This window comes from Zosterops lateralis (genome assembly GCF_965231275.1).
Source record: "Zosterops lateralis genome assembly, chromosome: 3".
NCBI lineage: Eukaryota > Metazoa > Chordata > Aves > Passeriformes > Zosteropidae > Zosterops > Zosterops lateralis.
In genome coordinates, this window is record NC_139764.1 from 62285402 (window position 1) to 62308390 (window position 22989).

Genomic DNA, 22989 nt, shown 5'->3' on the forward strand with positions numbered 1-22989 from the left:
GAATTTGTAACTGGAAGTGTAGTGTGCTCAGAGTTTCAGCAGGAATAATTAAGCACATGAAACTCTGAGAGAAACATCCTGTAGAACACATGTGAGAATATTCTGAAGACAATAACAAGGGAAACACATTGAACAAATCTGTTTAAAACAAGAAAGAAGTGGAACACATCTATATTATGCTTAATATTAAAACCAATTGACAGAAAATCAGCAGAAGTATCATTTGAGGAGACCCTGAATATCGATAAATACATTGCCCCCACAACAGTCAAAATAACTTTATTCATGAAATCAACATATATAGACTGTGGAATTCAGCTACTCTATAAACTCAGTAATTTTTCAACTTTTCAAAACACAAACACACATATTTCTTTTGGTACAATGTTGTAAAAAAATTAATTTTTTTCCGTGTTTGTATATATTTTTCCATGCAGAAGAAAAGTCTATTGCAGTACCTAAAGAAGTGAAAAGTAAGTTTGCTTCTTTTTTTTTATTATTATTTTTCCTTCATGTTAGTTTTATGCAAGAGACAGGAGTATATTTGTTTCTTGGATTTGAAAATATTCTTATGCCTGAAATATTTTTCAGTTAAAGAAAAGACTTCTGTTAAAGTCTTATGGTTCTATCATTTGTAAGAAAATAAAACTTGGTTTCTTATCCACATTTGTAACAGTAAAAGATCACAAAAAACCCCAATATTTTCACTAACTATATCAACACCAAAGCCATGCAGCAGAAACTGAAGGTAACACATTTGGCTTTTCATGAATGAACAATTAAAAAAGGCCTTAGATTAGCTATTCTTGTACTCTTGCATTCTTTCCCATCAAAAATGGGACTAATTTCCCCAAAGAAAAATCAGAATTATAACATTCTCATATCCCTTACCAAACTCTTAATTTTCTAATTTCAAACATTTATGAAATAAGTAATTAAATTGTTGTAGCTTGTTTTAAAAAAGGAAAAAAATTCTCCTTATTTCTACTGTTGCCCAAATAACTGCCAAAATAGAGACAAATGTTTTTGAAATAATGTCATGTTGTTTTGGTGCTTTAACAACTCTCCATGAATAGCAGAAGTCCTGTAATGATAGTTTCAAAGATTCAATTAATAAAAAGCAGGACAGTTGCTTGGCTATTGAGTCACCACAATAAACCCTTAGTTACACAAGCTGATGGGCATAGTTTCTTGAATAAGTATTTAAGTAATAATCTGGTATGTTCCAGTTTTATCCTTAGCACCACATTCACTTTCAGGGAATTAAGCTGTATTTCTGAGATGCTGGTTACAAGTGACCAGCCTATCAAATCTCGAACATGTTGCAGTCAGTGGATTCCACATGCCAAATATATATATATACACACACACATACATATATGCATGCATAAAAACATGCATACATATGTTTTGCATGTTTCTGCGTAAAAATAGCTGAACTTCAATTTCTATTTTTAGAGAGAAAAGAGGAGAAGAAAAAGAGTGATGAAAAGAAGGCTACAACAGAAACTAAGATGAAAGGTATGGTTGGGAAACATTTCTTACTAGCTTCATTCAGCTTTTTGTCACACTTCTGGCTTGTTTCTCATTGTTCCTGTTAGGTTAAGCCCATGCTTCTGCCTGTATTGTCCTTCCCGTAGCTACTCACTCACCATTTGCATGTTTCCACTTCTCCAATATCTCAAGCCTAATGCGTTCAGCATCCAGTATTTCCTAAACTCATTTTCTGACAAATTACATGTCCTGTTTGGTGGCCATCTATGAGCTTTTTAAACTATTTAATGGAGCCCATATATAACATAGTTATACAGCAATACATGAAACTCATGGAAGATCTCCCTCAATTCATGGTACATCAGTTTCTGAAGGTGGGGTAGATCTACTTATTTTATAGAATCACAATTGAAACTTGCAGTGATCAAACTGCAAAGTCATGGTATCCATCTAAATAATATTTCAATCATGCATTTTCAGAGAGCATCTAAAATCCACTTAGGTGTTTCTTCATGCAAAATATTTATGTCCTTCATAATTTTTTAATGATCTCACTGTTACTGGAATTTAAGCTAAAAGGCGCCACATTCACGCACTGATGATTTTTGTCTAACTTTTGCTGAATTATTAAGGGTCCAAATCATCCATAGTTGATGCATACTGATTAATTTTCATTTTCAGCTGATTGCTCTGTGGCTAGTTGGGTGCAAGTGCTATAAGGGAATAATCTGAACACTGAAATAAGTCACTTTTTTTCATATGCCCACCAGAACTTGATGACTGCATGTTTGACTGTATAATTCAGAGTTCTAGCACATCAAATTACTCTCTTTAATTAAATCTTAGAAAAAACAGGAAAAAAGGAGAAAGCTCATGAGAAGACAGTTGTCCCTGAAATTAAAAAAGCAGGTAAGAAATTGAACTCCAACTTCCTCTGCAGTGGTATCTGACTATTTAGTGTAAGTACTTTCAAGTTTTAAGCATTTGAGATAAGGGTGTATGTAGTTCATTATCATTCAAGAATCCAAGATAGATAGATAGATACAGATGTATCACAGTATATATACACACATATATATGTGTATGCATTGTGGTTATATTATATTATATTATATTATATTATATTATACTATATAATATACATATCTGTTATATATAATACAAGCAATTTTCTGTTCTATGATCTTGGGACTTTTACAAATATAATTAATTTGTAAATACAAATATATTTACAAATAGATTACTAACACTGCTTTCTCTCATACACCAAATCTATGAAGAGCATAACTATTTTCAAAGGCTATATGGCAGAGACTGAATGGAGAACATACATTTTTCCATGATTTTTTTTACAACTACAGATCATTTTATGTAATAGATGGAAATATTACTACATCAAACCGCTAAGTAAAGGGGGGAAATAGGTGATTATTTTCTGAATTTTTACTCATGCCCAGAAAAGATTTTTTTAAAGTTAGTGAATATCCTAAACATAATTGATTATTTCATGCATAAAAATATAAATATATCAATAAGATTAGAAACTAACAATTTGGGTCTTGTCTACACGAAAAATACTGTATTTTTCTTCCGCATTATTTCAGTAAATCTGCAAGTATATTTAATGCAGAAATGCAGAAATATCTCCAGTAAGTGACACAGTCTTGCAAAACTGTCTCATTAAAAAATCAAGGAGAAACAAAATGCTCAATCTAGTGGCTGGTCATTATCTGAATACCTAGAAACACTGATTTCAATTGATGCTTTATCTGTCACTTTCTATATAACATTCTACAAGCCCTCAAGTACTCAGATTAATCTTTCTGTGGATTAGTGTAATGCCTAAAGCCATGGAGAAAGGTTCAAAATAGGATGTGAATATTCAAGGCTATATTTACTGTGTCCTCAAGGCAAGCCTTGTGTTCTGTTTTCTAATTATTTAAATCTGTTGAATGTTATCAAAAGCTGAAAGGATCTATATTCCATTGTTTACTAATATTGTTGGTAATATATACAGATTGCGATAAGCAACTGATTCCTTTGCCACTGAATCATATGTGGTTTGCACAAGTTTTCCAATTCAAACGTTTATGGATGGGAAGAAAAATAGTAATTTATGTTTGGGAAAACATAAAAATGCACCGATTACCTGGGACAATTATCCTGGTAGCCCTATATTGAAATATGTCTTTTATAGTAAATTGTACACACTGGGGAGGGTTAGGGATGAAAGAGAATATTCTTTTCCTAGTTAAGTTGCATATTTTAATGTATAAACACAGGTTTAAAAAGAACATAAGCTAGCAATTCAAATATCTTTTGTAATTTTATTCTGATTCTAAGCTTGTATTTCACTTGAGAATACAGAATTGTAAAAGATTACATCTTATGGCAGAGCTGCAGCATAAAGTTATTAATATGTTCATCTTCACAAGCAGTTCCTAAATCCAGTGAGTCATCCTACCAATGCTAGAAAGACACAAATTAGACAAACCAAGATATCTGCACATTTCTGTCTATTTTATTAACTCTGTAGGTTGCTGCATTTTTGGAGTTTACTAGCCTTTGTGTAAGAGGATGGTAATCCATAATGTATTTTAGCTACACATGTTGCTATTATTCCTCTTTCAGCCTGTTCTTTGAATGCATATGCACTTTCTACCTTGGATTGGCAGCACCCATTGCCATCCCTAAAATGTTTTAAGCCTGAAATAATTGCCATATTTGATCAATAGGATAGTAGTGCACAGCCCAGTTTTGAAATGAGGCACCTCGATGTCCGATAGTCTTCTAATAATTTGGACAGATGCAGAAAATCAAACTTTGAGCACTTGAATCAGCAGAATAGATAAGCATCCAAAAGCAAAGAACAGCTTCTAATTTTCTTACCTTTTCCCTTAAAAAGGCTGGGTAGAGGCCATTGCATTGAAAATAAACTCCTCACCCTGATTTTCAAACTCTTGCATTGCCTCTGAATGTCTCTGACTTGTGTCTCATTTTGCTTCCCCTGATCTTTGCAATCCATGAAGCCGAGGTGTTTTCAGGGCAAGCTGCCTTCTCACTGCACACTCATCCCGAACCAGTGGGCAGCTCCTTCTGCTCCTGGCACCCAAGTTCCACCACTGCTCCACAGCCTTGCATACTTTCCCCAGAAGACTCATCTCTGGCTGGAGGCCTGTTAAGCAGGAATTCCCCATAGAGGAATGGTGGCATGTACAGGCTGCCAGGCGAGAGAGAGAAAGAAAGAGGAAGAGATGCTCTGAAAGCACTAAGTGATAAAAACCTCTCAAAAATAATGTTCTGAAAGAAGCACTTCTCTATATTCCTCTCCATCTCTCTTGCTCTAACAAGGAATGCTTGTAATTGCAAATACTGAATATATTTGCAGATTAATATTTTAGATTGGTCCTTTGGTCCAAGACACAATTTTATCTCTACTGCTACCAGAATGGAGTTTTTTTATTGCTCTTCATTAACTCTATTCCTGTGATATATTTGTTTATTTGCATGCCAGCTCACTCTTTCTCCAATTCTCTCCCCTTTCATTTCTCTCTCTCTCTCCCCCCTCTCTGCTGCTGCAGAGGATCAACAGTCACCTAATATGAAATGTTCTCAGTCTTTAGTACAGAGCAAACAGAATGATTCTTAATTAGCTTTTAAAAATGCATTGTAGATAAAACCACATTAATCCTCTGACCTTCAGCTCATACAAAAGCATTGTGTTAATTGTCCTGAAAAATAGATAATTCCATTGTTACAAACTCAGAGGTCTAACTTAAACAAACATAATCATCAGACACAAGGGTCTGGCACAGTCAGACTTCAAAACCTTTAAAAAAAAATCTATCCAGTGCTACTCTGGATAAAAAAGGAGCTGCATCTCCAAATCCTCTTTGAGGGGCTTGATACAGCTCAGCAGATATAAGCCTTTGCCAGGCTCTCCCAAAGTTTGTCCTGGTGACATCAGCCCAGGGGGCTCGGGTCTGCAATTTGACTGAGAAAAGCGACCCTCTGTCTTAAAGCTTTGGTGTCCAGCCCTACATGAAAATGAATGTACAGAGACTGATGCTTTCAGGCATTACTACTTGCAGATTTTTTCATGATCGTCCCTTTCTCAGAGTCTGGAGCTTTCTGGCTCCTTCTTGAACCAGCTTTCCTAGAAATGATATTCACATCAGCCTTTGTTTTTGATTGTTGCAAACTCCTTTCCCACTTTGTTTTGGTTCTTAAAACAAACAACATAGGTAAAATGAGTTTATAAAGCAATAAAAAATGTCAGCCTGGATCATCACACCATCTCCTATCTAAAATTCTGTTTGAACTGTTTTAATGATCTTCCTGTAATTTCTCCATTTTTTTGATGACAAATCTTATAACTGCTTTAGAAAGATAGTCAGTGTCTTTTTCTCCACTTTCCATATGGGGAAATTCAGATACAGACATGCAATCCAGGCCAGTCATCCACATATTTATCTTCTGTTTATACATATCTTCTGAAAGCTAAACTAGTGCAAGCTGGATTAAAGATTACAAATTTTTGTACACTTTCACTGTTTCCCTTGTGATAAACCAGAGACATCTGACAACACAGTTGATGTCTAGGAAGGAAATAGTTTTGCTAAAATCATAAAAACTTACAAGCAGGATCAGTGTTGAAGAATCCCTCAGTTCTGTCACATCAGTGACAAATGTTTTGAGGCCACCACACTTAAGTACCTCCCTGAGCAGTTCTGGTGTGCAGATCTACTTGTCCCAAATCAGGGAGCATGATCTGGCTTCCACTTTGTTGTGTTGCTATATGCATACTCTGGCAGATTGTACAATCCCCTACAAAGGAGCATTGGAGTTGCTCCATAAATAAAGGAACTAGTTTGTAGTGGTTGCACACCCATTTTTTTGGGTGCATCTACCACACAATCACAGAATAATTTAGGTTGAGAAAGACCTTTAAGAATATTGAGTCTGCCAAGTCACACTAAACTGTACCCCTATACATTTGAATATCTTTTAAATGTCTTCAGAGCTGGTGACTCAACCATTTCCCTGGGCAGCTAGCTCCAGGGCTTGACCACCCTTTTGGTGAAGAAATTTTTCACAATATCTAATTGAAACCTCCTCTAAACAGCTTGACTCCATTCCCTCTGTCCTATTGATTAATATCTGGAAGAAGACACCAACACCTGCCTCACTGCAACCTCTTTCAGGTAGTTGTAAAGAGCAATAAGGTCCTACCTTGAGCCTCCTTTTCTCCAAGCTACACAACTCCAGCTCCTTCAGCCACTCCTCACAAGGTTTGTGGTCCAGACACCCTTAACCAGCTCTTTCTTCTCTGGGCACACTGAGTACCTCAATGACTTTCTTGAAGTGAAGGGACCAAAACTGCACAGAGGTTTCAAGGTATGGCCTCAGAAATGTCAAGGGCAGAGGGACAATCTCTTCCCTAGTCTTGCTGGCCATGCTACTGCTGATGCAGGTCAAGATGCCATCAGCCTTCTTGGCCAGTGGGACACACTGCTGGCTTAGGTTCAGCTGGCTGTCAACCAACACCTCAATGTACTTTACTGCCAGTCAGTTTTCCAGCCACTCTTCCAACAGCGTGTAGCACTGCATGGGGTTGTCGCGACACAGGTGCAGGACCTGTCACTTGGCCTGGTTGAACCTGATACAATTGGCCTCAACCAACCAATCTAGTCTGCCAAAATCCCTCTGCAGAACTTTCTTGCCTTCCAGCAGATCAACACTCCTGCCCAACTTGGTATTGTCCACAAATTGACTGAGGGGTACTTGATCCTTTCATCCAGATCATTGATAAAGATACGGTAAAGATGTATTTATGACATGATACCATGTCATATGTTTCACACCAGGCAGTGTTAGCAGAGGAGGGGAGTGGTGATGTCTCTCTCTAGATACAACAATAAATCTTTGCCTCCTGAATAGGAAAAGTCTCTAGGGGCTTAAATTTAAAGACACAGAGGTACATTTTAATTATCTCACTGTAACAACCAAGTGAAGTCTCTCTGCAGTCATGAAAGAAGCACACTAAAAGTTAATCTTGGACATAAAAGTTGAAAACAGTACCTTATGACTGCCACAAAACTGGGATAACTAGGTTATTTTTGCTTCTCTATTACCCAGTGAGATCAAGACAGCAAGAATTTCTGTCTTCAAGTCTGTCTTCTTGGAGGAAGAATGTTAGTAGTAGGGAGAGCAGAGTGGAGGTGTGACCAGACAAGAGCAAACAAGACCAGGTCCCACCAGCTTTTTCCATGGGTTGACCACAGATGCATTTTCTTTAAAGGACAGTGCTTGTAATTTGAAAACAAACCCACAATGGTTTAGTAGGAAATGGAGAGAAAAGATCATTTTATGCACCAATAGTATCTTCTTTGTTATTGTCCTCCATACAGGCAGGAAGATAAATTCCTTCGATCATTTTTAAGTTCCTGCTCTGAACAACAATTTAAAAAATGCATTTAATTTTGTGACTATCTTGGCTCAGCTTCTGCCTTTCCAGTCTTAATATTAAGCCTTCCATTACAATAAAAGAACCACTACTGACACCTGGTGGCAAATTTTCTTTTTCTTTCAATCCATGTGCTTGAGGGGTTTTTTGTTGTTTGCTTTCAAATATGGCTATTTAAAAAGAGTTTGCTGAAGTAACGATGAACCTACTACTTACCTCCCCATGCTGCTTATCCTACTGCTTTCATGGCTAGAAATATGTTCGAATGTCATCTAAATGTGACACTATTCTCAAAAGAATAATTTTGGAATGTAGATACTTTCAATACTGCCAGAGAAGTGAAAACTAATTAAAATATACCTTATGACAAAAGTTATAATTATTGAAAAAACGTGCTTGGCTAACACACTGATCTAGAGAAGTAGATGCATACAACACATCTCGAAAAGCTTTGGGCTGATCTATCTGCAATAGATCGAATATTTCATCTGAGATAGAAATATTGAGCCTAGGTTTTTCCTGATGAGCAAATGGGCTGTACTTGCACACATTTGCAGGAAGAAATATCTGTTGCATCTCAAGAGCAGGGTTTCAAATTTCTCACTCTACCCTGCCCACTGCCAGGAGTGTATTTCCAGCTGAGTGTCTGACAACTTTAAGCAGCCCAGCTTGGACACTGTGATGTGTCTCATGCTCCCTTGTGTGAGACACGTCACCCGACAGATGTCAGCAGATGGGAGGATGATGGGTGGTTTTGGAGGAGACCACAATGTAAGATCTGCAGCAGCCAGTGAGATGTAGAGGGTGTCACAATTTAGGTTGCTTACAAGGCAAAAATGGAATTGTGAAATCAGAACAAGAGAGCCTAAAGAGTATTTTGAAAGCAGTTGGTGACATACAAAAAATGAAACATGTTTATTCAGAATTCTTCCTTTGGCATATTAAATGAAGTGTGAGGAAAAGGTAAAACCTGAGCCACTTAGGAACTGGAGTGCTATGATGCATTTTGGATTGACTAGGCCTGTTTTCCGAATGGCTGCTACAACAAGTAGAACATAGTTTACTTTTTTTTTTTTTTTTTTTTTTTTTTTTTTTAAATGATGAGAAGACACTGTATGGAGTTGACCCTGGCCAGCTGCTAAACACTCACAAAGCCACTAGACAGATTAATAAATAAAATAAAGATGAGCAAAACGAGTTATGTAATCACTCGCCACCTTGCCAAGCAGACCAATGCCCAGCCAGTTGGAGCAGAAGACATCCTTCCACTGTTCTTCCTCTACTCTCAATTTTTATTGCTGAGCATGGCATTATATGGTAGGGAATACAGCTCTGGCTAATTTGGTTCAGATGTTTCAGCTGTGTCCTCTCCCAGCCTTTTCCCTGCTCCCAGTAGGTGCAGAGTGGGAAAATGAAAAAGCTCTGATGCTGTGCAAGCACTGCTTGGCAATAGCCAAAACTCAGGTTTGCTAACAATATCTGAGTAACAAATCCAAACCACAGCATCATATGGGCTGCTATGAAGAAAATTAGGTTCTTGCTCCCAGCCAAAACCAGAACAGAAACCTACAGTGTGCATTTATTTGCATCTAGATTTAAAAAAGATTAAGAGAAGAGACAAATGTAAAAATTAAGCAACAGAAATAATAAGTAATGAGTTGTTTTGTGATTCCTCATATGTATGAGTAAGAGCATATGAATGTATAAGAGCATATGAATGTATAAGAGCAATAATTAGGAAAACACAGTGTGTTATGAGTTGAGAGCGATTTTAGGAATAAACCACTTTAAAGCACACACACAAAACAAAAGAGGAACTTAAGGACCTTAGAAGCGGGTGATCCTTCTCTAGGATGTTTCTTACCAATATTCTTTTGACAGCTTTCTCTTCTAGACTGTTCATCCACTTACACATTTCTGTAGGGGTTTGGCTTGTTGTAGGTTTATACAACTCCTAGCAAAGCCCCTGGCTCTGATTTCATCTTAATTATGATTCCAATTGGTAATATCATTATATAAATCAATTCCCATACACCAAAGCCTGTAAAAAGCACCTAGTTTTCTCAGATGGATGACTGCAGCTTCAGGTTTCATCTCCTTTACTACAGGCCATAATAACTTGCTTATGACCCTATTGTGCATGTCAGGCCCGTTCTGAGTTTTCCTTTCCCACCACTCTTCTCCTGTATCCTATTCATAATCCATTTGCAGTTTCCTGACAGTTTTTCTTAGTAGATGCTACTGCTTTCACAAACTGTGCACACAGCCATCAGCACTGGTAACCTTTACTAACCCACAGAAACACTGGATTAGGATTCCTGCACTGTAACCAGCAAGTGATATAATTTACTCTTTTTTCTCTTACACAAACTGGGTTTAAAGGCATCTCTTGACTTTGATAACAATTTCCTGTTTGTGGGGCTTTGTACAACAAAATCACAGAAAGAGGAGATGGAAATGACCTACTAGGTCATCTAATCCTTCCTGCTGGCAATGCAGGGTAATTCCTTACAGAATATCTTCAAATGCTTTAACCAGTTTAGCTCTAAATGTCTGAAGTAACTAGGCCTCCATCAATTCCCACAGAAGATTATTCTACAACCTCATAGATCTCACAGTTAAGAAGTATTTCATTCCAGTCTGCCTAAATTTTCCCTTGCTTAATTTTATCCCATTACTCAGAGTTATGTTCTCTTGTGACACCCAAATATAGTCTTTCTAACCTCAGGGTCCAATTCCCTACTGTCTCATGTTACATTGGCACTTACATTTACATCTGGAAGGGAGCTTGAAAACTGACAAGGTGAATGGAAAATTGAGGTTGATACTTTTTCATGCAGACATGAAATTATAAACCTTGTAACAGGGGACACTGACCATGGCCACACATCACCTGTCTACAAAGCACTCAAGAGCCTGGAAGTTGCATGTCCAAATTGGAGAAAGAATGAAAAAATATAAAAAAACCTGCTTGAATAATTTACAAAGTAAGGAATTTTTATTTTTTTTTTCACATGGAAGAGTAAAGTACTCAATTCATCTCTTCAGAAAGAGGTGACTTGGTTATTGCGGGTACTAAGTACCTTTGCAGAAAAAGAAAAAAGGATTCCTGCTACAATAGCTCCCTTTAACGTGGTAGGGACAGTTAAACAAGAATGAATGACTGGGATCTGAAGCTAACTGAATCCAGGCTGAAAATGAGGTGCATGTTCTTAACACTAAGAGTGATAAACTACCACAGCACAGGGTGGATATTGCTTTCCCTGGTGTCTGCAGAAGATGATTGTTTACCTAATGAAAAATACACATCAGCTGAAAAGGTGCCTAGCTGAAATATAGGAGTCTCTGACAAGAAAATGTCAGACTAGATAGCCTGATGGTGTGTTCTAGCCTTGAGTGTTACGGAGGTAATACCCTCAGAAATACACATAGTGTGCTGAAAGAGAATGTAGGGAAGAGTCAATGTAGGGATGTAGCTGGAGACAACTGCCTTGCAGGTTCAATGGAAAAACAGAAAGTCCTTTCTGCATTACTTTTATAAGTCTTTTTAAGATGTACACATGACTGCTAGTCATACTCTAAGTATTTAGTCTTCCATGGAAAATAAAAAAACCTAATTGACATTTCCAGAAATCCTCAAGACAGATATGGCTGTTTAGTAAAAATCAAATTGTATCTCCCCAAACAAATAAAACCAGAAGAATAAAAACAAGTGGGGGAGAAGGGAAAAGAATCTGGCAGAATAGATACACCAACACAGCAGAAAGGCAATTCCCATGGTCTCCATGTGGCTTACTGTTAAGGGAGTCTGCTCCTGAAAGAAGACAAAAGGCAGCTCCAACATATCCTACACTGAAACCTCAAAGTACTCAGTGGACTTTCAATTCTATGCTCCATCATCATCAGTGATTGACAACATGATTTCAAAGCATGCCTAATGATGCAGCATGTCACCTAGTGGATATAGAAACATGTCACAGGCCAGACAAAACTCCCATTGATTTTCTGTGAGAACTGAACTCTTAAACACCTTCTTTTTAAAAAAAGTACAGAGGCTGCAAAGTCACCATGGTCTTTCTGTGCCATACTACCTATTGAAAGAGTTTTTCAACTGGGAATGGTAGCATTATCTATACCAAAACAAAACCAATCACTTGAGCCATTCCAGAACATGGTTAGCTTTCAAGTGTTCAAGAGATAAAAATTAGAGGAAATTAAAAGAGAGGAGTTAGAGTTAGAAAATAAGTTTTTCCTACCCTCCCTTTGTCTCTCCTTCACCTCACAATAAGAACTGACTCAGTCTAAGACTGACTCTTCATTGTGACTGATGTGGTGACTCAGGTGGAAGACTCATCTCTCCTTTACTAGGAATCAGCTTTAGCAGAAACTGATCCTTTCCAATCCTTGCCCACTGGCATGAGAAAAAGGGAGATTTTCTTAAACCCTTAATGTTTGATTAGTCTGCCTGTATCCCAGGAAAACTGAGATCTTGTGCCCAACCAGCCTATCACTGTCCCATTATGGAGGCTTTTCACTGAGCATTTCACCAGATCAGAGGGTGCTTTGACTGACTTGTTCAGAATTGCATGCCAAACAGAGAGACCTCCTCCTGGATCTCCACATTGTTACCTCTGCCAGTGATTGCTAGCATCCATTAAGGACTCACGTTAACAGTTCACAGAATAGCCCTCTATTAAAAAAATTGGGACAGGTTTAGGTTGAAGGATTGCCAGTGATAGTGTCTGACTTCAAAAATGTATTCAAATAAAGATGCTAAAGAAATTATCATTTACAAGCATTACATACAGTTCTTACCCAATATGTGTTCCTGTGGGGGAGGAGAGGGGTCCAGGCCCTTGACTCATCTGAGAAGTTATGACGGAGTGTTCCCTAACTTCTGCTGATTCTTAATTTACTTTCGTATTGTTTATGTACGGTCAAGTGTAGCTCAAGTGAGTTTAGTCATACATCTGTATCTTTACTCAGTGAGTGGTGGTGGGTATCTCAGAATGGTATCTGAGATAATCTTGGGATTGGGACATGAATCAGTCCAAGGAAAGCAATTTTACCAGAGTTGCTGACTCAACAGCAGGTCTTCACTTCTTTATCTCTCTTGGCTTTCAGCTCCTATGTGGCTTATCAACTAGAAAGTACCACCAAGTTCCCTCCTGTGCAAGGGTTTTGGCAGAATCTAGCTGCAGTCTCCACTACACTCCACCCTCTGTTTAGACTCCCTCAAAATAGTATTGTTTGGGGAAGTTAGGTATGTTGACCATGTTCCATCCAGGGAGTAGCAACAGAATTTTCCCCTGTAATTTCCATACTGGAAATCTTTTTATTTACCTCCCACCCTCCCATATGTCATATGAAGAAATCTCCAGCACAGAAAAGGTTGAGTATTCACTCTCTGTAGCAGCTGCCCTGTCCACGAAATGTTAGTAGCAGGCAAATGAATGCAATACACTTTTCAGTGATCCTTTTGCTGACTATCAGGTGTTGAATACTTTCAAGTCAACGCTGAGTATTGCTCTGTCCAGATCTGATGTTTTGTGTCTGCTCTTTTCCATCTTGGACTACACAAAGTAGGGAGAGATGTGAGAGAGGAAAATGGTGAATGATGTTGGTAAGATCTGATTGACAAAGAATTAGAAATGTCAACCCTTTAATAAATACAGATAAAAGGGAGGAGGCTTGGATTTGCACTGCCATTCACTTTTTGATGAGTTGGCAAGAGAATCTTCCTTGAGCAAAGCAGAGGAGTAATTTAGTGTCTGACAGGCAACCTCTGCTGACACCGTATTGTCAATCTCATAAAGAACTTTTTGGGGCGATGTGATACTAGAAATAATCAAGCTTGAAGGTGATAAATAATCTAAAGTCCACACAGGCCACCAAATAGACAGATTGCCTTTGGACTTTCAGATATATAGAAAAAACTACCTGTGCTGTGCAAGCATCTGGGTGGCATATCTTTAATTAAAGAATCTAATTTATTTCCTCAACCCTCTTTATGCTGGTCTGGGAATTAATGTAATGTTTTTTTTTTTCCAGTCATATCCACAAAAAAAGGACTAGAATATGCCTGTGCCTCAAACAATACGAAGTTAATCTCTTTAATGAAGAAAAGCTGTTCTATGCCCTCAAAATAAGATATGTATTGGAGTCAAAAGGCCTGATATTTGGGATAATTATTCTATGTTAAATGTCCATGCACAAATACATCCACCAGGTTGAAATGACATAACTATGCAGTGTTATTTTCTGCTGTCATTAAATAGACAAGTTCATGGCTTGAATCACAGTTCAAATCTGTTGGAAGGAATGTTCAGAGTCTGAGATCAGGGTGATTTTCTTTCTTTCTTTTCTTTTGCTTTACACTTAAAAAGAAAAAAAAAAAATACGTTGACCTTGAAATAAAGTTTAAAAGCTTTTAGTAAGTTTTGATGAATACATATTAGATAAAGACATTCATGTCACTGAATTGAAGGTATACTTCAGTCCTTTGTGTGCCTTTCCCCTATAAAGGTTCATAGAGCAGAGGTATTTCTGATTTAAAATATAAGCCTATATACACTTCACTTTTAGTTATGATTGTTTAACCTTTCAGTAAATGTTCCCAATGGCCATACTTGTTCTCCTGATCTGTTTTTCAAGAAGCAGAGCCAATTTTGTGGTTTGCTATATGTAACTCTGAGAGACTAAATCAGAAGAAAATATTATTGAATGATTAGGAAAATAGAATAGGCAAATGTTCTTTAACGGAAGAGCCATACATAACCGGTTATAAAAGCATTGATTTTTAGCTTGATTGCAATATGTTCTGCATGAAGTTCCTTTCTTATAGATTCTGCCTCACTTATGAGAGTATAATTAGAGTAGTGTGTGTCCTATAAAGATGAGTGGATGGACATTTCATTATTTAAGATTTCACTTCTCACAGAGTGAGAATATTGACAACCTTTGTGTTCAGAGATATGAAAATATCTTCTTCCTAGTGATGTCTATAGATTCCATCTGTACATCTATCTATCCAAAAGACAAAAAGAGAAGGAAAAGTGTTGAGAAGTACAAAAAGATACCACAAGGATGCATAGCATACATGCACTTAACAAAGCCCATTCTAACCCAAAATTCTCTTCTGAATCATTCAAAGAATATTAGTGCTGAGCTTTATTAATAGAAGTTTAGAGTTCCCCCAGCTGCTTCAAGGAAAGACAAAAAAATGCTGGAGAAAATTCTCGTATCTTATACTATTTACACTAATTCAAATGATAGGTTATTCCAGGGAAATCTCTGATTCCTAAATTTAAGAGTGTAATGTTATTTTTCACATTTACTACATAAAAAGTCATTACCTTTTCTTGAAAGGGCTGCAGGGTTGGTTTTTTGGTTTTGTTTTTTTTTTTTAATTAGCTCCACTTACAGTTTCTTGTGTGTGGATGACTGCAATCTCATATCATGCTCCTGAGTTGTTTTTTTAAACCATGCCTGAGGAACACAGAAGATAATATAGAAGAATAGAACCTTTTAGGCTGTAAAAGACCTTTAAGCTTATTGAGTCCAACCTTAAACCTAACACAGCCAAGTCCACTACTATGCTATGTCTCCAAATGAACACACACACACACTTTAAACACCCCCAGGGATGCTGACTCACCCATTTCCCTGGGCAGCCTCTTCTAATGCTTGAGAATCCTTTTTGCAAAGAAAATTTCCCTATTATCTAATCTAAACATCCTTTGGCATAACTTGAAGCCACTTCCTCTTGTCCTACTGATTGTTACCTGGGAAAAGAAGCCAATCCCCATCTTGCCACAACCTCCTTTCAGGTAGTTGCAGAGAGAGTGATGAGGCTCCTCCAGAGCCTCTTTTTCTCAAGGTTAAACAACCTCAACTCCCTCAGCTGTTCCTCACAGGGCTTGTGGTTCATACCCTTCACCAGCTCCACTGCCTTTCTTTGGACTCATTCCAGTCCCTCAGTGATTTTTAAGAAGTGAGGGGCCCAAAACTGGAGAGAGAATTCAAGGTGCAGCCTCACCTGTATTGAGTACAGGGAGGTGATCCCTGCCCTAGTCTGTCTGGCCACAGGATTTCTGACACAAACCAGGATACTGTTCATGCATGAGCATGTATTTGACATGAACAAGTTTCTCTACCTGCTCTGCAGTGAAGAGACTGGATCCATGACAGCAATTACAAAGCAGAAAGGAAAAATCACCAATTAGTGGAGCCATGAACCACTGTTATACTTGAAATTGGCCATTCCCCAAGAGCAGGTTTTCTCTTACTGTAACTGAATCGCTTCTCTGCTCACATCCCTCCTCTACTTGCTTTATTTTTTGCTCTATTGAGCAAACTCTTTTAATGATCTTGGGAAGTCTATTTGAGATAACATTTAGTATTTTATCCATATGCATTGCCAAAACACTTTCTGAAAAGCACTGGGGCTTTAGGTTGCTGTCTGCTTCTGATGCTCTGGTGCCCAGGGCTTGCAGGCACTCATTGGCTGCACAGAATATAGAGATGCCTTGCGAATGGTGATAGACCTGTTGGTGTGAGAGGACACTGCAGAGAGGAAACAATACCTCCAAGGCTTGGTGATCAGAAGGGACTTGGAGACATCAAGGAAATTTAGTAGCTATCAAAAAGCCTGCTACTGTGAGTGGAGAAGAAATAGAGAAAAAGCTGAGGTGAGAAGGTACCCTTCTCAGAGAGTGGATGGAAAGTTTTGCCTCTTTTTCCTGCTTCAGTGGGAAATTATGTTTACATTTAAGAGTACTATCACTAATTTTCTATTGTAATCAACAACAGAGAAGTTTTAGTTAGCTAACTCCTTTTTCATTGTCCTACATTATTCAAGCACCTTTACATGCCAGATTGGGTATCAGTTAATTTTAAAATTTCTATCTTATAATCCAGTCTCATGTTGCTTGAGGAAATTTGATTTTAACACCCAGAAGCTCTATATCTGTCCATTTTTACCCAGCTATAATAACATTATCTGCAGTTTTCCTTTTTTTTTTTTTTTTTTTTTTTTTTTTTTTTTTTTTTTTTTGCATGTGGAAATCTCTGCAGGCAAAAGATAGAAATGCAAAACCTGCAGTCTGGGATTGAAGGTTTACTGGTCTCTGTCAATGAATTTCCCTGTTATTCTCATTATTCTCAAAGCAAGATAGTTGCTGGTCAGAGAGTTTATTGTTATTGTGCAAGGGGTCAGGAACAGGTCTGAAGCAGTAGTGCCTCTAAAGCTGTATCTTACTTTCCCTTGTGCACAATTTCAGCCTTGTTGGTGAAATGAGATGCTTTTCTCATGCCCACCAAGAAATGTTATCTTGGAAAGGCAAGATTTTTTGCCAGAAGTTGTCACAGAGCATACAGCAATATCATGCTCAGTGATTAAGACAAGGAACAAAATCAAGTGTTGGTCCAAACACAGAATTTTGCATGTGGAATAAATGTTGATATTTTGAAAGAGCTTTTATGCAAATTTTAGGGGTTTGGGCATATTAAAAATTTAATCATAGATTAGTATGAGCAGTTTTGATAATGCCTTCATAGACTTTATGTCTACTAAGAAGAAGAAATATTATTTCTTTATTTCTATGTTGTGTGGAATTTTTAAAATCTTTTTTATAAAATTGAGACATTACACCAGAAAGGGAAGATATGCTGATCTTACACCCCTATATGTGAACATCTGCCATTTCAGAAGTGACTGAAATCAAAATTTAAAAAATACTCCAAAAAGCTTTTAGATGTAGTAAGGTAAAATCTACTTCAGTAATGCCATGTAATTAGTGAAAAATTATCAAAAATAATATAAATTAAAAAGCAACTTAGAAAGTCTTAAAGACACTTCAGGAATGAACACTTCTCAGAATGGTTGGAATATTAGTTGAAATCAATGCTGCATTGTGGAAAATAGTTTTAAGAACTCCAAGTAAACGAAAAAAATAAAGAAATGTTAAACCACAGTATGTTTTAATAGAAGATTTGACAATGGTTGTTTAATTATTATATGCTTAACAGCAGTTAATTTTGAAAAATGCTCAGCTATCTGGGGTGTGTTCCTCTTTCACCACTGTAAATCACATTAGCAGCAAATTGGGGCACTTAATAAATTGTTTCTAAATTCTGGTACATCTGCTAGCTTGGGAGCAGACAGTAGTGAGACTGGTCTCTAGGCGACTTTAATTATGTTTTCCATTCACATGATGGAAGTTCTCAGCCATCAGATGCCAGCTGCTATCATTTTTATTTCCAGTCATGTGAACTCTTGCTCAGGGCAGAAAAGGGAACCTCAGCTGTCATATTTGTAAGGTGCAGTGTCATGAAAACTCTGCTGTTGCTTTGTACTTGCAAAGCCAGAACCAAGCTCCCAAAGCATGCACTCGACTGACTGTGCTTTGCTCCATAATAACAACCAGGAGTTCTTGTTTTATTTCTGAAAAACCAACTGTTTTTACTCCAAAGTGCTGGAAAGCATTATTTTTATTTTCAGTACAATTCTTTCTGATTTTTGAAGTTTCTGTTCATTTTTCTGGTATCTTCTCTTTTTATTCTCCCACTTTTAATCACAAGATGAATTGAATACCTATGTCAAAGTAAACAATAGAACTGAGAAATGAGGGAAAGTTTGCGTGAGTCTGATTAGAAAGATTCTGCTTGGAGAACTTTGGTCATGTTGTGTGGAGCATTTTCATCACACCACCTATTTTCTGTGGGTATGTGTAGACCACTAGCCAGTCACTGGGGTTTGATTAAGTCCATTCTAGTATGTGATCATCAGGTAAAAAACAAAAGAAGTTGAAAGTGTTTGTTGAGATTTCAGGTGAGAATTCCTCCTTCAGTAACTGCTTAACATTTTCATTATTTCTTTAGTTTTTGATTCAGTAAATCTTCTCTTCCAGCGATTACACCTAGTAATTCCCCAGGGTCTTGGAACTTAGTCGAGATCAGCAGCAGAGGAATCTATTGGGTTACATCATGTTTGATTAGGATAGCTGCCATGCAACTTGGACACTGTGGTTGCCCACTGATGTTGAAATTAGTTTCTGTTTGAAAATTCGATTTTACCAATATGTTCTTTTGTGAGCTTCCAAATAGAAAGGTTGTTTTAGATACAATATACACAGTAATGTTTCTAATAATTATAAGGGGTTTTAGCTGCTATTTTAACATGGTGCATCATTATCTGAGTTATCAGTATACTGACTGAAACACTCATCTGAATAACACTTTAAGATTTTTTAATACTCTTAGATACGTTTAAGTAATAGATTACTAGGAAAAAAGGCACAGAGAAGCCTTTCAAGAGAATACAATTCAAGATCAATTTATTTCTTAGAACTTCCTTTTAGTTATCAAAATTATAGGTTCCATGGAGCTGCTGAAGATCTCCTGTTCTGAAATGTACAATGTTCACTGTATTACAAATCCATTGTTAAAAAGGTGTAAAAGTTTTGTGAACCTCAGATCTGGAATTCACTTCAGAGCAGTGTTTGAAATATTCCATTTTGGAAGTTTGTTCAAACTCAAACAACCAAACTCTGTACCTGAGCACTGAGGCATCCTTGTCTAATAGCTTATTACCAACCTCCTAGGGACTCACTGCCATGAAAGGCACTATATAAGCTTAGAGGGATTTTTTTTCTCTTGCCCCATGTGTAGTTTAGATGTCATTTGTAGTTACTGTGTACTGGTAGTTTACTTCAAACGAATGCTGATCGAGGCCTGAGGAAAAGATAGAGCTATGTGCTAAAAAGAGGCAAAAAAATAAAATACTGCTTTGCTGTTCTACTGAGATACAGCTGTGCTGGCTGCCAAATGCTCATTCCTAGTTTGAATTCAAAATTTATCATTTTAGCCTGTAGAGATAAGAACAAAGTCAGATCATATTTGTTTAAATATTCGGTGTTTTTTAATGAAATAAGTTTTTAAGTATTACTGCACTTTAGTCTTTCACAAGAGTCAATATAAGAAAAACCTGTTCATTCACAAGAGGAGAGCTTGTACAAACATGCTTACTTTTTGAGAATGTAAACCAGAATACAATTGTCCTCAAATACCTCCAGAAAATAACTCTAGAACAAAAAGGGTGCTTCACAGTGTTCCACAGATGATGAATTATTTCATAAGCTTAGCCTTTAAAAGTCTGTTCCAGATTTTTTCAAGAAAAGGAAATGGATAGGGTTCTCAGAAGCACCCAGATCTTTGAATTGCACCGTATTTGGGTGGTTTACCAGGAGCCCTTTCAGAAGACCTAAATATCAAATGTGTCTTCAAAATTTTCTAAGAAATTGGTTTTTTTGGAAATTCCTCTTCTTAACTAACATGAAAAAAAAAATACCCACCAAGAAGCAAGAGAACATATTGCTGTTATTTTTAAGAAAAAGACATAATGAATATTAAAACCTGACTTAGTATAAGTTATGTTCCCAACCAAACTCCCATAGTTTAAAGATTAAACCCTAGACCTGTGCAAAGTAAAAATGAATGAGGCAAATTTCTCATTGTCTCAAATAGCACTGGTGTAACTCATTGGTCAATTCATTTTTGGTTTTGTTTTTCCATTGAGTTGATAAGTTATGTGTTAGTTGTGCCTTATAGCAGGTAACCATGTTTCAGAACTCCTGGTCAGTTTTCCAATCTGTAAGATCTACCAGTTGTTTATTTCTTTGCAGATAGGTCATTTATCTCGTTGAAGTGTGTAAATGTAAATGCTATATCCTTTCAAAAGTACTTCCATGGTTCAAGATCCTATGCAACCTCCTCTGGACAATTTTCTGTAAATCACTCCAGCCTGGTTGGATAAATATGACTTTAGAAATGAAATGTGAGACACATTGGCTTGAAAAGAATATCCTAACAATATTCACATTTTCATAGTAATATGTGCTATTGAAATCAATTATTGGTAATTTTTCTGCACTCTAAAAACAAACAAAATATATATATATATATATATACACAAACCCCCCAAAATATAAGATTTTCTTACTGGAAAATTGTCCAGCTATTTGCTATATTTATTAAATTTTATATATTTCAGATTATAGGAAAACACACTGATTCTTTCAAAATAAATTATGGGTTTAAAATATATGAAATTATGTTGCCCTAACAAATGGCAACTTATATGAAAAAAGGAAATAAAGAACTTTAGGGCTTTATTTAGATTCAGTCTGTTATTGTAAATGATGCTGTCAATTTATTTATTTTTTTATAACCTCCAGCAATGGAAGATTACTGTAATAAATGATTCATATCATTGCAATATATACCTTTCAAAATTTCCATATCTGGCAACTAATAGGCACTTCTTGAAGTCTTCAATAGGCTCCTTAGCCAGATAACATGGCTGGAAGCTGCTTCATGATTAATTTCATCTAAATGTGGTAATTATCATACTTTGAAGTAATGCCTGCAGAACATGCTTTCACAGAGAGTTAGTGGAAGCAGAGGATTAACCCAGAAATATTTCAGTTCAGAGCAGTATATCGCCCAAGCAGGAATATATTTTCTTCCAAATTTTTCAGATTATTAGACTACTTGGCAGTCATTCACATTACCTTATCTCATATCAACTCCTTCACAGCAATTTAGAAAGCAACAGAGAAAGAAGCAACTTTTTATTATTAGCAGTAATGGGATAGTCCTGGGTTTGCAAGCAATTTAATTTGACAGTTTCTGCCCTTAAGTATTTCTTATGTTAGTGTTTAAAGCACAGTTCATTTATCATTCATAAAGGTTGTGGACATAAGCATTATCCTGCCTGTATTCAAGGGACGCTATAGCTTATTAGAGAGGATGTTAATTTCCTCATAACCATCCAGGGGAGTACCTTCTCCCACTGCTGTATGCATGCCTTTGCTCCTGTCTCACAGGATCCCCATGAATAATTTCTTGGTTGGGCAGGTGAGACTAGTGAAAAAGACATGTGAAGCACCAAGAATGTTTCTAAAAATGCATGATTTTATACACGGTTAAAAGCCCTGAGGGAGAATTATGACGGAGCGAGAAGTTAACCCTGAGTTTTTCTGCACACTTATAGCACCTCAGTAAAAACTCCAAATCTCACAGCCATCAGAAAAATAAGTCCTGCAAAAAAGTTGCACAAAAATTCTACCTTAAGTGAAAGGGAGACTGAACAGCCTTGTTAAGTCTTTCTGGTAGATTGCCTGGCCATGCTGCATTGTGATTCAGCTAAGTAATTTCCATTTTACTCAAGTCAACTAGGGATAAATTTTGCCTGCTCTTACAGGGACCATAAGTAGGACTGAGTTTCTCCAGGTTCAAAAGGTGTTTGGCAGAAAATCTAAACTAGGCCTCAGATGTACGATTGCCAACAGCTGCAGGAGGAGAATGCCTTTCATTGTGTCTGTGTCCTTGGGCTGCCAGCACATCCTCCCTTGGTTTCTGCAGCTTGACAAGGTGCACATGGTGAGCAACCAGAGCTCAGCCACTGCATGTGAGCCATGGTAACTCAATCACATCTCAAACCCCACCTATTACCACACCAAAATGAAACAAGAGTGTTCAGGGTCACTATGGTTTTCCCGTATTTACACTCAGGGTTAAATTAGTACCATGAAACAAACAGAAGTGGAATGAATCACTGTGTCATTCCAATGCACTTCATAATAAATAAGCTGTTTCACCTCTAAAGCACACATTGCAGCTTTCCATCTACCTTTATCCTTACTATGTTTTTATGCATATGATTTTGGTTTGTTTTTGTTTTTTTTTTCCTCTTACAGACAAAAAAGAAGCTGCTGCATCCAAAGAACTCAAAAGTAAGAAACTACTATCTCTTTTATATGCCATGTTTCAAAAAGTGCATTTCATTAATTCAAAAATAATAGTTAGTGAGTTGTTGAAAATACAAAGAAGAAAGTAGCTACACCATTTATAATTGAAAAATGACATGTTTAAACTTCAGCTGCCTCCTACTTTCTAAATCCATTCTTATGCTACTTCTAATTGCACATTAGTCCTCATGACTGATAGTTTTGCCTTTCCCTCTTTCC

The 22989-nt window shown here is 37.0% G+C and overlaps 1 protein-coding gene across 16 annotated transcripts in view; it reads left to right on the top strand.

Annotated features, from left to right (window-relative positions):
• The window catches only part of TRDN (triadin), a 231780-nt gene that overhangs the window by 110002 nt on the left and 98789 nt on the right, over nucleotides 1-22989 (top strand). For 15 of the 16 annotated variants that reach the window (XM_083857335.1, XM_083857345.1, XM_083857347.1 and 12 more), the window contains 4 exons: nucleotides 438-473; nucleotides 1459-1521; nucleotides 2341-2403; nucleotides 22720-22755. In XM_083857335.1, coding sequence (XP_083713461.1) covers nucleotides 438-473; nucleotides 1459-1521; nucleotides 2341-2403; nucleotides 22720-22755 — 198 coding nt within the window. The remainder of the gene's footprint in view (nucleotides 1-437; nucleotides 474-1458; nucleotides 1522-2340; nucleotides 2404-22719; nucleotides 22756-22989) is intronic. The other variant, XM_083857350.1, reaches the window with a different exon arrangement.